Genomic DNA, 15,537 nt, shown 5'->3' with positions numbered 1-15,537 from the left:
CAGACATGCTACACACTCTGAAATCAAACACTGCCGGTAAACACTGCTACATGTTTTGTGTAATGTGACTTTTTGTTTACATGCATAACATTCAGAGGCAGAACAAACAATACACTAGTTAGACTTAGACTAAACTGAAACCGTACTAGACAACTCAGGACCTAGATACTGGCATATACCAGAATCTGAGCAACTCTGAGCAAGAAACTTTACTCCAGCACTGCAGAGCAGAATGGGCAGAGGAATTCGCCTCTCCTGTTTGCTTTAAAACCACTGTTTTAAAATTACATTAAAACAAGTCATAAAATATACATCACTTATAAAACCACAAATAAAAAAAATGGCACCTCAAGAAGACTGAACATAAAGTCTTATCCCAATTTAGGGCAAAAACCAGAAGATCTGATTTGAGACCGGCCTCCATTTTTGAGGGCACATTAAACATGCTAACAGTTTTATCTATGGATTGTCAGCACAGCATCTCAGATAATCTTAACTCTCAGAATGGAGCATGAAAGAGGCGCTCTCTAAAATAATCAGGACCAATCCACAAAGGTCAATCACCACTTTGAACTGCATCAAGAAATCAATCAAATGCAAATGCTATTTGTATTAGCAGGTAGAAGCCCCAGTCATGAACCATGACCCCACTGTGCTAGGCGCAGTACAATCCCCAACACGTGTGGTCGACCAAGCACTAGTGCACTGTGCTTCATTCTAGAAACATCACTAAGTAAATGGGCAGTTGCGTTCTGTGCTAACATACATTCCTAAATGGTCCGAAAGTATAGTTCCATCTTGACTGAACACGTTGCAGTAATCTAATACAGAAATAGCAGAGGCATGGACTAACTATGGCAAGGGCCATACACATCAGGCAAGCTCACAAATTTTCATTCCTCCAGGAGCTGCGACGGATAACGAAGTTCAGCATCTTGAGAACAAAAGGCAGGCATACTCTCTCAATAAATGGACCACACCACTTGTCTCCCGTCCTTCTAGCACCATAGAAACTTAGCGATGGAAGGGACCTCGAGGTCATAGTCCCATCCCCCCCAATGCTGACACAGTACCAACTATACCTAGACCTTCCCTGGCAGGCATTTGTCTAACCTGTTCTTAAAAACCAACGACAGGGATCCCACCACCTTCCTTGGAAACCTATTCCAGAGCTTAATAGCCTTATAGTTAGAAAGAAGAAAAGGAGTACTTGTGGCACCTTAGAGACTAACCAATTTATTCGAGCATAAGCTTTCATGAGTTACAGCTCACTTCATCAGATGCATACTGTGGAAAGTGTAGAAGATCTTTTTATATACACACAAAACATGAAAAAATACCTCCTCCCACCCCACTCTCCTGCTGGTAATAGCTTATCTAAAGTGATCACTCTCCTTACAATGTGTATGATAATCAAGGTGGGCCATTTCCAGCACAAATCCAGGGTTTAACAAGAACGTCGTGGGGGGGGGGGGGGGAGAGGTCCTAACCTAAATCTCTCTAGTACAGATTAAGTTGATTACTTCTTGTCCTAGCATCAGTGGACATGGAGAATAATTCATCACTGTCCTTACTATACCAGCCCTTTTGAAGACTATTATTAGGTCCACCCTCAGTCTTCTTCTCAAGACTAAGCATGCCTAGTTTGTTCAACTTTTCCTCATAGAAAAGGTTTAGAAAACCTGACCTCTTTTTTTTGCCGCTCTAAGTTCTCCTCAGTTTGCCCACATCTTTCCTAAAGTGTAATGCTCACCACTGGATTCCAGCTGGGGACTCACCTGTGCCAAGCAGAGTGGAACAATTACCTCCTGTATCTAACAAACAACACAAGTTAATATACCCCAGAACGATATTAGCTTGTTTTGCAACTGCATCACGCTGTTAGTTTGTATTCATTTGGGGATCCACTACAATTCCCAGACCCTTTTCTGCTGTACTACCGCCTAGCCAGTTATTCCCCATTTTGTAATTGTGCATTTGACCTTTTCCTTCCTAACTGCAATACTTTGGTCTGAAATTCAATGAAGACAAGTGCAATTATTCAACTTGTAAGATCCTTCTGAATTCTAATCATGTCCTCCAAAGTGCTTGCAAGCTTCCCAGCTGGGTGTCACCTGCAAATTTTATTAGCACACTCTCCCCTCCATGATCAAAGTCTTTAATGAAAATATTGACTTGTATTAGACCCAAAACAGACCCCTGCAGAACCCCACTATATACACCCTCCCAATTTGACAGTGAACCATTGAAAACTCCTCTTTATTTAGGGTTTTTCAACCAATTATGCACCAACCTTATAGTAATTTCATCTAGACCACATTCCCCTAGTTTACTTATAAGACTAGGGTGTGGAAGACTGTCAAAAGCTTTACTAAAAATAAAGATAAATCACTTACACTGCTTCCCCCCATCCACTGGGGCAGTAACCCTGTCAAAGAAGGAAATTAGGTTGGTTTGGCATGGATTTGGCTACTGCTTATCACCATCTTATCCTCTAGTTGTTTTCAAATTGATTGTTTAATAATTTGTTCTAGTATCTTCCCAGGTATCAAAGTTTGTCTCACTGGTCTATAATTCCCTGGGTCCTCTTTGTTCCTCTTTTTAAAGATAGATACTATGTTTGTTCTTCTTCAGTCCTCTGGGACCTCACCCATCCTCCATGAATTCTCAAAGATAATTGCTAATGGTTCCAACATCACATCAGCTAAATCCCCAAGTGCTCAAGGGTGAATTTTTCTAGGCCCTGACAACTTAAATACATCTAAATATCCTTTAACCCATTCTGGCTTGTGTTCCTTCCTTCTCGTTAATATTAATTGTGTTAAGCATCTGGTCACAATTTTAAGTCTAGCATAGTTAAACCTGCTTGGACACTTCTTATGAAATAAGAGTGGATTTGTTCAGTTTAGCTTAAACCCATTTCAAAGCAATGCAAGCTAAACCTAACAAGCCATTCTTATTCATAGTAAAAAGTGTCCACACAAGCAGTTATACTGGTATAGCTATACCAGTTTAAATTCACTACTTTCCCAGGTAGACAAATCGTCAGGCCTAGAGAGATGAAGTGTCCACACTCCCACTGCAATTAGATTAATTCGACATTAAGGCCTGGTCTATGGGCCGGGAGCTGCGGGGGCTCCCACGACCTCCATGACTTCAGCCGATGGCAGCCGGGACCTGCGGGGGTTCCCCACCAGAGGCAGCAGGGGGACCCTGCAGCTCCTGACCACTGCAAGCTGAAGTCACGGAGGTCGCTGGAAGTCACCGATTCTGTGACTTCCACAACCTCCGTGACTAAATCATAGCCTTAACTATAACCTAAAACTGATTCTGGAAAGGACTCTTTACAACTCTAAAGATCTCTATTATGAAACTGACCTAAGAACTCTATTCATGTCTGTACGTATAATGACCCTTTAACCAATACTCTCTCTTCTTTTTTTAATAAATTTTAGCTTAGTTAAAAAGAATTGCCTGTAAGCATGTATTTGGATAAGATCTAAGATATTAATTAACCTGGAGGGTAATGTGTCCGATCCTTTGGGATTGGTAGAACTTTTTAAATGATGAACAAGATTTTCAGTAATCCTCCTCCTATTTGATTTGGCTGTCTGGGTGGGAGGTCAAGGCTGGATTGCTTTAAGGGAACTGTATTTCTGGCTTTTAGGTAACCAGTAAGATATTGTAGAAGCTGTTTTGTTGCTGGCATAGTGAATCTAAGTATTAGAATAACTAGCAGTTTTGGGGATTGTATGCCCCATTCTTTGCAGTTTGCCCTAATTAAGCAACCTCAACGTGCCCCCGACTCCGGGGTCCCACTCAGTTTAAATTAATATTGGCAAAAAGCTTCAATGTCAATGCTGTTATACAGTAACTCCTCGCTAAACGCTGTAGTTATGTTCCTGAAAAATGCTACTTTATGCAAAACAATGTTAAGCGAATCCAATTTCCCCATAAGAAATAATGTAAAGGGTGGGGGGGTTAGGTTCCAGGGAAATGTTTTTCACCAGACAAAAGACATAAGTTTAAAACAAACAATTTAATACTGTACACAGCAATGATGATTGAGACCAATGATGGTTGAGGTGGTGTAGTCACAGGATGGAAGAGGGTAGAATATTTCCCAGGGAATGCCTTGCTACTAAATGATGAGCTAACACTTGGCTGAGCCCTCAAGGGTGAATACATTGTTCTTAATGTAGCTTCACACTCTACGAGGTAGCACCAATGGGGGGTGAAGACACAATATACGCATGGCAGTGGCTGCAAACACACCGTGTGCATGTGAGTGAGAGAAAGAGAGACACACACACCCCATGTGCATGTGAGTGAGATGCGCACTGCTCCTTTAAGAACGCTGACTTCACTCAAAGTACATTGCCTTTTTAAGTAGATCAGCAAGTTGAGACAGCAGCTGCTGCCAGCAAGCTCCCTCCATCCTGAACTCTGTCATGTCCCCCTCCGCTCTGTGGAGATGGGGTACAGGAGCGGGGAATAAGTACACCTTGACATCAGCACCCCTCTTCCCTCCCTCTCCCTACAAAGCAAGCAGGAGGCTCCCAGGAGAAGCTCCAAGGCAGAGGGCAGGAGCAGCACATGGCAGTGCAGGGAGGGACACCTGAACTGCCCAACAACTGACAGCCTGCTGGGCAGCTGCCACACAGGAAACTTAGGTGAGATGATGGGGGGCTGCCGACCCACCCTGGTTCCAAGCCCCCACCAGCTAGCTCCAACGGGCTGCTCTTCCTGCAAGCAGTGGACAAAGCAAGAGGCTGCCAAACAACGTTATAAGGGACCATTGCACAACTTTAAACGGGAATGTTCTCTAATAGATCAGGGATGTAACAAAGAAACAAGGTTAACCGGGATGTTAAGTGAGGAGTTACTGTACAAGAAAAACTCTGCTATTGTTAGTATACCTATTTTGTTCAGGGGTGCTCAGGGTTGGAATAAGCCATGCCAACAAAAATTGCAGTTTTGTCAGTATAAGCTGCATACACAATCGAAGGGATTTGCAAGTACGCTACACCTATACTGGCAAAGCACTCCTCATGTAAACCTGGCCTCAGTCCTGTGCTTTTCCTATTAGGCCATGCTTTCTGTGAGGAAACACTATTCTAATGTTAGGTGGAAAGTAATCAATTTTAGTAAACTTGTCTTAAAAACAATGTTTCTGAGGACCACTATACTGAATTCAAAAAATGAAGTTCCTTTTCTTGAAGTAAGTCCATAGGAAATTATCCCAGCTATTTCCATTCACTGTAGGTTTTTTCCACTTTCATAGTATCATGATAGAATGACACTTCTCATGTTACACATCATAATGGATATCCACAAGAATCCACAAGCTAGTAGAAAATGCAGCTGTCAATGATTCATGGTCAGTTTATACTTACTGGAGATATGACTGCCAGTTGACTTTGTTTGCCCGAACTTCAGCAGCTTTGGCAGCAATTATGTTTGTTGGGACAGCAGCATCCACAGCACCTCTGATATCCATTTTAATCTCGATTTAAAATCTGTTTAGAAATACATTGAGTCAGATCTGAGACAAGTACAATAAATCAGGAACACAAACAGACTACGTGGCCAAAATTTCCAGCAGTTTTTAAATGATTTTAGGTGCCCAGTTTGGGACACCTTAAAGGAGCTAGTTTTCACAGTGTGGGTACCAAGTATTTTCTGAAAATAAGGCCTCTTTATGGCATCTCAAGTCTGGCATTCCCCCCCCTCCAAAAAAAGAGGAAACCACAGGTTACTTTTGAAAACTTTGGCCTGTACTTTTAAAATCAAACATTTTCCTCTTCCATTAATTTTAAGTCACAATGAAAAAACATTGTACTCATGCAATAATGTGAAGATATTTCATGGGATAAGGTATATACTAAAACTAATTTAAATAATAATTGATTGTCTGCTGTTTATGTTGCATAGAAATTTTCTTCAAAACCCACTCATAATGGAAGATAGTTATGTGAGAGGCTAAATCATTTGTTGCTACCTCTTTTAAGTAGTTCTTTAGCTAAATAAGAATATAAACTCTTCATGGGTGTAAGTTATGGTTGTCGATAAAGGGATGACATCCAAAGATGCATACACCTCAATTCTGACAGTCACATCAAAGACAGCACGTGAAAGACATACAAAAGCATGAACAGTGGGAAAACAAACATATATACAAGCCACTTTCAACTAAACTGTATTTGACAAAAGTCTTCAACTCTTCCTTTAAAAAGCTGAAAATTTCTTCACACCAAGCCTCGGCATTTTTTCCTTTGAGATCTGCAGGGCTTGGAAAATATCCACTTGCCTGTGGCAAAAAGGATGTTTCTGAACAATTTAAGATTTCCTTTTCTATATTTAAAAAAAAAAAGTTTCTGGTCTTATGGTTAGGATGACCTTCCCAATGTGAACCTAGTGTTCACTGATGCAGTGAGTGTACAGACATCTCCAGTGCTAACTGCTCAATTTTCCCCAATCTGTAGCAGCGTGAAAACTACTGCTAATGAAAAGTGTACATAAGCAGACGTTAAACTGACAAGAATCAAAGAGTCAGGTCAATCTTATTTCGCTGTTGGTTAGTCAAGGTCAATACTTGTGTTATTCATTGGGGGATGAGGATCTTAGAGTGTAGCAGACACACTTCCCACTGCCTCCATAGCATCCAGAAAACTGAGGGAATATTAGAGCAGTAGAGATTTCCATCAGCCTTCACAGCAGTTTAGAGATTGTGGTGGGGATGTATATAGAGAGAGTATCTAAGGAAGAAAGTTAAAAAAAGCCACAATGCAAGGAGATAAAAGGAACAGAAGTGCATGGAGAAAGGAAGATGGAGAGGAAACAGACACCAATGGTAACACAAGTAAAACAGAAACATCATGGTCTATTTTAGGGCAAAAACAAAAAAGGAGTGAAGCAAGAAAACAAAACAGAGTATGTTCATTAAAAAAAACTAACAGAATTTAAATGCAGTACAAAACTGTTGTAATCCTTTATATTTCAGGAAGAGTGGCCTTAGGGGCAAGGCAACACAGGTATTTTTCACTTATGTGACTACACAAAGTCATTGGGTTAGTAAATGTTCAGTAAGCTTTTCACAGTGGGTAACACCAACAGGTCAGAAAGGTCAGTCAGGAACAGTAAACAATTAACCATAGGGTACGCAATATTAAGACAAGCATAGGCATGGAAAAAATCATAGCACAATAAACTAAGCAGCATTTGTAAGAAGAAAGAGACCAGAAGAGCCAAGCTCCTGCATTTACTCCACAACAGAAAATGGGAAGAGTTTGTGAAGTGACACAAAGCTTCTCACTGTTTCATTTAGACACAATGAAATCGATGCATAAAAAATTTCTTAAGAGAAAAAAAAAGGAAAATAAAAACAGGTCAGACTGAACTTCTCCCATCCTTCTGTTATGTATTCCTTTGTGTTCTGCTCCCCATATCAGAGTCTGGCTGCATCAATAATGAAGTTGCTCCAGCTTTAAAGAAAACATTTCCCAAACAGATTTGGAGACATTTTAAAACAAACTTCACTTACACAATCAAGGAAGTTATTTGAATAAAGACTGCTTCAAAGAATTGCATTTTTGCAACTCCAGAAGTCGCCCTAAAAGTAACTTGAAAGCAGTGTGACTTGTACCCAGGAGCTTTCAATTAGAAAAGGCCTGGATGTCCTATTCAGCATGTATCACATAATTTAGGCCTAATTTAATTTAGTCATTTGTCTTACAGCTAGTCATTCCCTTAGTGACATCAACTCTTGCTTCTCAAGAACTATCCAAAAATCAGAAGTCTTCACTGGCATGTCATGCTATATAAACATTTACCCTTTGGCAATAACAGTAACACTAGGTCTCAATATCACAGACAGAGACCTTCACCACTTCTGCTTTCTCCTTCCTTTATGACCTAATCATCATCTGACTCTGATTCCAAAACAAGGAGCCTGTTTGCAGCAGGTTGAAGCCTGGCAGGAGCAGGAACTCCACACACCCTAAACTAGAACTACCTCACCCAACCAGCTTGGAACTCTTTGACCACTGCCACCACAAAGAAGCAGAATCTCCCTTCTCCATTCTCTACTCCCCAATACACACCCCTCATTTCTATTATTGTATGAAAAAAGCAACTTTACTTCCCATTATTATTTCATGGGGGAAAAGAAAAGTAGCCCTAAAAAAGGAAAGCAATAAATAAACCCTTCAACATTGCACTTTTGGGAGCTATACTCTAAACCAGGGGTTGGCAACCTATGGCATGCGTGCCAAAGACAGTACACAAACCGATTTTTAATGGCACGCTGCTGCCTGCCAGGTCCCAGCCACCGGCCCAGCTCAGCCCGCTGCTGAACCCAGGCCGACAGTGGGCTGAGCGGGGCCGGGACCCCAGCAGGCAGCAGCGTGCCATTAAAAATCCTGCTTGCCCCCGCCTGCTCTTCTCCGCCCCTCCCCCACCACCACAGGGGCAGGGTGAAGAAACTTAGTCCTGCCAGCTGCTGCTGCAGGGCAGGCAAAGTCCCCCCTCCCCCACCTCTTCCCCTAGCATGCTGGGTTCCTGCCCTTCCTCCTCTCCCTCCCTGCTGCTGATCAGCTGATGGCCTTGTGAGGGAGGGGGAGAAGCCCAGCCCCTGGCTCCGGAGATGAGGTGGGGACAGGGTCCCAGCCGCCAGCCCCACTCAGCCCACTGCCGGTCTGGGGTTCTGGCTGCCGGGGTCCCTGCCGCAGGCCCCGCTCAGCCTGCTGCCGGCCTAGGTGAACGGAACCCCAAGCTGGCAGTGGGCTGACAACATAAGATCAGCATTTTATTTTAATTTTAAATGAAGCTTCTTAAACATTTTGAAAACTTTGCTTACTTTACGTACGACAATAGTTATATAATATATAAACTTATAGAGAAAGACCTTCTAAAAAATGTTAAAATGTATTACTGGCAAGTAAAACCTTAAATTCAAGTAAATAAATGAAGGCTCGGCACAGCACTTCTGAAAGGTTGCCGACCCCTGCTGTAAACACACCAGCAGGTTAGTGGAAATTTATCAATTTTATGAAAAAACTCGTACAGATACAGACAGACATCATCTTCCTTTCCAAATGCAAACAGATGGACATCATACCAAAAGGACTGAAGGTAAAAAATCCACTACAATCGACATACCACACAGACTATGCGGACAGCTTGTGCCACACACTCAAAGAAACTGTGGAACCACCTGATCAACATCCTCTACAGCAAACAAGGAAAGATTAAGAATGAGCTCTCAAAACTGGATACTCTCATAAAAAAACCAACCTTCCACTCAAGCTTCCTCGTGGCTGGACTTTACAAAAACTAGACAAGCCATTTACAACACACACTTTGCTTCTCTACAAAAGAAAAGGACACTAATCTATCTAAAATACTACATGCCACAAGGAACCACAACAGTGGTTCCCTTAACCCACCCAACAATATTGTTAATCTTTCCAGCTATACTCTTAGCCAGGTAGAAGAGTCTGTCCTATCTCGGGGCCTCTCCTTTTGTCCCTCCAGGCCCACGAACATGATACAGTTCTGTTGTGACCTAGAATCCTACTTTCGACGTCTCTGACTCAAGGAATATTTCCAACACACCTCTGAACATACTAACCCACAGAATCCTTCCTACCAACACCACAAAAAGAAGGATTCTGCGTGGACTCTCCTAAGGTCAAAACAACAGACTGGACTTCTACACAGATTGCTTCCGTCAACATGCACGGACTGAAATTGTGGAAAAGCAACAACACTTGTCCCATAACCTCAGCTGTGCTGAACAGAACGCCATCAACAGCCTCAGGAACAACTCTGACATCATAATCAAAAAGGCTGACAAAGGAGGTGCGGTCGTAATCATGAATAAGTTGGAATATGAACAAGAGGCTGCTCGGCAGCTCTCTAACTCCACATTCTACAGGCCATTATCCTCTGATCCCACTGAGGATTATCAAAAGAAACTACATCATCTGCTCAAGAAACTCCCTGAAAAAGCACAGGAACAGATCTGTGCAGACACATGCCAAGAACCCCGGCCAGGGGTATTCTATCTGCTACCCAAGATCCATAAACCTGGAAATCCTGGATGCCCCATCATCTCAGGAACTGACACCCTGACAGCAGGATTGTCTGGCTATGTAGACTCCCTCCTCAGGTCCTACGCTACCAGCACTCCCAGCTATCTTTGAGACACCACTGACTTTCTGAGGAAACTACAATCCATCGGTGATCTTCCTGAAAACACCCTCCTGGCCACTATGGATGTAGACGCCCTCTACACCAACATTCCACATAAAGATGGACTACAAACTGTCAGGAACAGTATCCCTGATAATGTCAAGGCAAACCTGGTGACTGACCTTTGTGACTTTGTTCTCACCCACAACTATTCCACATTTGGGGACAGTGTATACCTTCAAATCAGTGGCACTGCTATGGGTATCCACATGGCCCTACAGTATGCCAACATTTTTATGGCTGACTTAGAACAACGCTTCCTCAGCTACAGGACAGGCCCAACAAAGAAAATAACAGAACTCCACTAGCCATCACCTTCAACCCCTCTGCCATGTACATTGGCCAAACTGGACAGTCTCTACATAAAAGAATCTATGGACACAAATCAGACATCAAGAATTATAACATTCAAAAACCAGTCGGAGAACACTTCAAACTCTTTGGTCACTCGATTACAGACCTAAAAGTGGCAATTCTTCAACAAAAAAACTTCAAAAACAGACTCCAAGGAGAGACTGCTGAATTGGAATTAATTTGCAAACTGGATACAATTCATTTAGGCCTGAATAAAGACTGGGAGTGGATGGGTCATTACACAAAGTAAAACTATTTCCCCTTGTTTATTTCCCCTCCTACTGTTCTTGTAAAGTGCTGGAAATGGCACACCTTGATTATCACTACAAAAGGTTCCCCCTCCCCGCCCCCATTGTCCTGCTGGTAATAGCTCGCCTTACCTGATCACTCTTGTTACAGTCTGTATGGTAACACCCATTGTTTCATGTTCTCTGTGTATATAAAGTCTCCCCACTATATTTTCCACTGTATGCATCCAATGAAGTGAGCTGTAGCTCACAAAAGCTTATGCTCTAATAAATTTGTTAGTCTCTAAAGTGCCACGAGTACTCCTTTTCTTTTTAGCATGTTAGTTGTGTCCCTTAAAGGGCTCAATGACCTAGTTCTTAGAGGAAGTAGCAACATCCATTTTAAATGCTTGTCAGATTAGTGGGGACTGGAAAAGAGGGTTTAGAGAGCTCAAGGATGGGGAAGTTAGAGGCAAGTAGGAGCAAGCCAAGAGGGAACTGAATAGGGGTGCAGCACTTTGCTATACACAAGCAGCCTGCTAAAGCCCTTCAGAGCCCGGCAGACTGCGCTGGGGCTGCAGACGGGTGCAGCAGTCAAACTGCGCTCTGCACGCTGCAGGATCCCAGCACTGATGTGCCCAGGCCAGAGGTGAGCAAACTACGGCCCATGGGCCACATCCGGCCTGCGGGACCCTCCTGCCCAGCCCCTGAGCTCCTGGCCCAAGAGGCTCACCCTGTGCCCCTCCCCTGCTGTTGCCTCAGCACACCACACCGCGGGCACAACGCTCTGAGTGGACAGGCAGCACAGCTGCAGAGCCACAGCCTGACCCAGTGCTCTGGGTGGCATGGCTGTAGCGCCGCCAGCCACCCATGCTCCAGGCAACGTGGTAAAGGGGCGGGTGGATAGAGGGCGGGAGAGTTGAGGGTGGGGGTGGTCAGGGGTGTGGATAAGGGTTGGGGTGGTCAGAGGGCGAGGAACAGGTGGGTTGGAAGGGGCAGGGGTCTCAGGGCAGTCAGGAAGAAGAGAAGGGTGGATGGGGTGGCAGGGAGCAGTTTTGGAAACCCTCCATGCAATTTTGGAAACCCGATGTGGCCCTCAGGCCAAAAAGTTTGCCCGCCCCTGGCCCAGGTTGCTCACAAAACCTTAGGAGGGACCCTGCCGCTCCACGCACTCCTAGGGGGTGTCTAGATAAAGCAGCTTCAGGGGAAGCCTCGGCGAGAGCCCGAGCCCATTTCCCTCCCGCGAACCCACCGAGCAGCTTCGAGCAGGGCAGCGACCCCGGCGCTAGGGCAGGGAGGCGCTTGCCCGGAGGCAGGGGGTTGCCGCTCCGAGCTCAGCCCCAGCCTGCTCCGGGCTCCCAGCACCTCGGCAGCCCGTTCCGTTGTTCTCCCCGCCCGCCTCCGGGGAGAGGGAGCAAAGCCCCGGGGGGGGGGGGCTCCCCCCCGCCACCCCCCTCCAAGCGGCGCAGGGAGACTCAGTCCCGGAGCGGCCGGCAGGGGCAGGATGCAGCCGGGGACCGCTCTTACCCCCTCAGTCTATGGCCGGGCCCGCGGGGCGCTGCGCTCCCGAGCTCCGCAGCTCCAGGGCAGCTGGGGGGACGCAGCTGAGACAACGGGGTTGGTCATGTGACAGCACCCACCTGACTGCGCAACCCGACGGCGGCCGGGGAGGCCCGGTTCGCGCAGTCGCAGCGCGGGCGCTGAGGGCGGGGGCGGGGGCGCCCCCGGTTGCTGGGGTTACCGCTCGAGCTGGCCTGGTCCTTCTTTGAGGCACGTTCCAAGCCGCCCTGGCTGTGGCTGGCAGAGCCAGGTGTGCTCGGGATAGTGCCAGAAGTCACTAAGCTCACCAGGGCCTGCTCAAGGGAGCTTCCGTGGGTCTTAGGCCTCCGGCCCCCTTGCAATTCACTGTGATCATCCCAGCACCTGCTGGTCACTCTGTGTCAGGAATAATGACACAGCCCCGTACAGTTAGTTTAGGGCAAAAGCATCACAAAGAAGACATCTACATGCGCACGGAGCTTGCCAGCTGCCACCCCTCTTCCACATGGAGACCCTGGCAGGCTCCAGTCCTTCAAACCCTTCCACCAGGATTTTGACTTCTCAACTACAGTTTCATGTCCGTTTTAGAGTCAAAATGAGGGCCTCTGAGTCATTCAACCTGAGGCTTTGTACCAAAAGCCTTTTCTTTGCCTGCTGGGCATCCTGAACCCCCTCTGAAGCAGTATTTATAGTTCTCCACAAGGGGTGCTACTTCCCTTGAGTTATTTACCATTCCCAGGAGTTGCAGTAATTACCTCTCACTGATTTTAATTGTTGGATGAAGTTCCATAACTCTCCACTACGGAGTCGGAATACAATCCCTAGCTCATGCAGATAGATATGTAATGTTTAAATATACACAAGATTCTGAATAATCTCTGTGCCCATAGAATCGGGCGCACCTCAGTATAACAGTCTACTAAAGATTCCACACTTCTAAAGTCCCATCTGTCACAGTAGCCACGTGGATTTCAAGTGGTTTAACTGAAAGCTAACTTCCTTTTTTTAACAAAAAGGATTGTTTTTAATGAGAAATCGAATATTTAAAACTAAGGAAATTCCAAAAGTTAAGGTTTCATCTGCAAAATTAATTTAGTTGTATTTTCTCTGTTTTCCTTGTGTCCTTCAACTGGATCCTGGGTTGATCACCTCCCAACCAGTAGAATCGGTCACCTGTGTTTTCTCTCTCCTTCTGTCTCCAGCTGAATGACTACCTCAGTGTTTATACTAGAGGTCTCAATTAATTGCAGTTAACTGAAGCAACTAATGCAAAACAAATTAAACGAGATTTATTAAATTAGTCACAATTAATTGCAGTTTTAATCACACTGTTAAACAATTATAGAATACCAATTTAAAATTGTAAATATTTTTAAATATTTTCTATATTTTCAAACATTGATTTCAGTTACAGATTTCAATGTGTACAGTGCTCACTTTATATTATTATTGATTTAAAATATGTGCACTGTAAAGAAGATAGTATTTTTCAATGCACCTCATACAAGTACTGTAGAGCAATCTCTTTATGGAGAAAATGCAACTTACAAATGTAGAATTAATTTTTTTTAACAAAACTGCACTCAAAAACAAAACAATGTAAAACTTTAGAGCCTACAAGTCCACTCAGTCCTTCTTCTTGTTCAGCCAATCACTAAGACAAACAAGTTCATTTACATTTATGGGAGATAATGCTGCCCACTTTTTATTCACAATGTCACCTGAAAGTGAAAAAAGGCATTTGTGTGGCACTGTTGTAACTGGCATTGCAAGGTATTTAAGTGCCAGATATGCTAAACATTTGTATGCCCCGTCATACTTTGACCACCATTCCAGAAGACATGCTTCCATGCTGATGACTGGTTCTGCTCGCTAACAATCCAAAACAGTGCGGATCGATGCACATTTATTTTCGGCATCTGACTCAGATGCCAACAAGAGAAGGTTGATTTTCTTTTCTGGAGGTTCAGGTTCTGTAGTCTCTGCTTTGGAGTGTTGCCCTTTTAAGACATCTGACAACATGTTCCACAGCTCATCCCTCTCAGATTCTGGAAGACACTTCAGATTCTTAAACCTTCAGTTGAGCGCTGTAACTATCTTTAGAAAACTCATAGTGGTACCATCTTTGTGTTTTGTCAAATCTGCAGTGAAAGTCTTCTTAAATCAAACATGTGCTTGGGTCATCACCCGAAACTATCATAACATGAAATATATGGCAGAATGCAGGTAAAACCACAGAGCAGGACACATACAATTTTGCCCTAAGGAGTTCAGTCACAAATTTAATTAACACTTTTTTTTAAAATTAGGGTCATCAGCATGGAAGCATGCCTCTCCCTTCTTGTCTCATTTCTGTTCATTCTCTCTCTCTCTCTCATGCACCTTTTGTTTTAGGTTGGGGTTTATGCTTACACTTATGTTAATGGAAGGGTGAGTTCATACCTATCCATCTGAATGGGGTTTTAATTCAACCTATAATGAGGTTTCACCTAGCTCATAACAATACCTTTGTGGATATGTCTACATTGTGATGCAGGCTCACACGCATGCTCACAAGGCTATAAAATTGAAGTATCCAGGCTCAGCTGGAACCTGGACTCTGAGACCCTGTTCCCTCGCACAGTCTCAGAGCCCAGGCTCCAGACCAAGCCTGAACATCTACACTGCAATTTTTAGCCTTGCAGACTGAGCTCCATGAGCCCAGATCAGCTGAGCCCTCTCTGAGACTTGGTGCCATGGGATTTTCATCACACTGTGGGCAGCATGTTTATTTCTATGTGAACAAAGAGATCATTAACAGATTTAACAGATTCATTCATCTGATGCTGTAGATTAACAAACACATTTCAAGATTTAACTAACACATCTGTGTGCTTTTGCAAATTGCTACATATATTAATGTTTCCACCATATAAAAAAGTTTCAAGGCCCTTTTCACAGCATTTGTGCTGGGCAACCATGTCTAGTTAGTTTATGCAGTTGCTGTTCTGGTTGCTAGTGGAAAAGACTCCACTCATTCTGAATAGAAATCTGTTGCTAGGAAAACATACTTGCAGGTAGGTTTTGATTTCTGGCACTGAGTGGTCCACTTAGATCTAGTCTCATGCTTTTGTAAGTGTTTGTATCCTGCTTTCTCATGAAATTTAGGGTAATCCCTGCTTCA

General features: G+C 44.0%; 1 protein-coding gene across 2 annotated transcripts in view; it reads right to left on the bottom strand.

The window, feature by feature from the left end:
- The window catches only part of ATP6V1H (ATPase H+ transporting V1 subunit H), an 86,552-nt gene extending 74,068 nt beyond the window's left edge, over positions 1-12,484 (bottom strand). For both annotated transcript variants that reach the window (XM_084621008.1, XM_084621007.1), the window contains exons 1-2: positions 12,363-12,484; positions 5,397-5,519 (exon numbers count right to left, since the gene is read on the bottom strand). In XM_084621008.1, the coding sequence (XP_084477134.1) occupies positions 5,397-5,500 (104 nt within the window). In that variant the 5' untranslated portion in view covers positions 5,501-5,519; positions 12,363-12,484. The remainder of the gene's footprint in view (positions 1-5,396; positions 5,520-12,362) is intronic.
- Between the last annotated feature and the right edge of the window lie 3,053 nt (positions 12,485-15,537).

The sequence above is a fragment of the Lepidochelys olivacea genome (assembly GCF_965140295.1).
Source record: "Lepidochelys olivacea isolate rLepOli2 genome assembly, chromosome: 2".
NCBI lineage: Eukaryota > Metazoa > Chordata > Testudines > Cheloniidae > Lepidochelys > Lepidochelys olivacea.
Note: the sequence above shows the minus strand (reverse complement) of the source record. Positions and strands in the feature narration are given on the sequence as shown.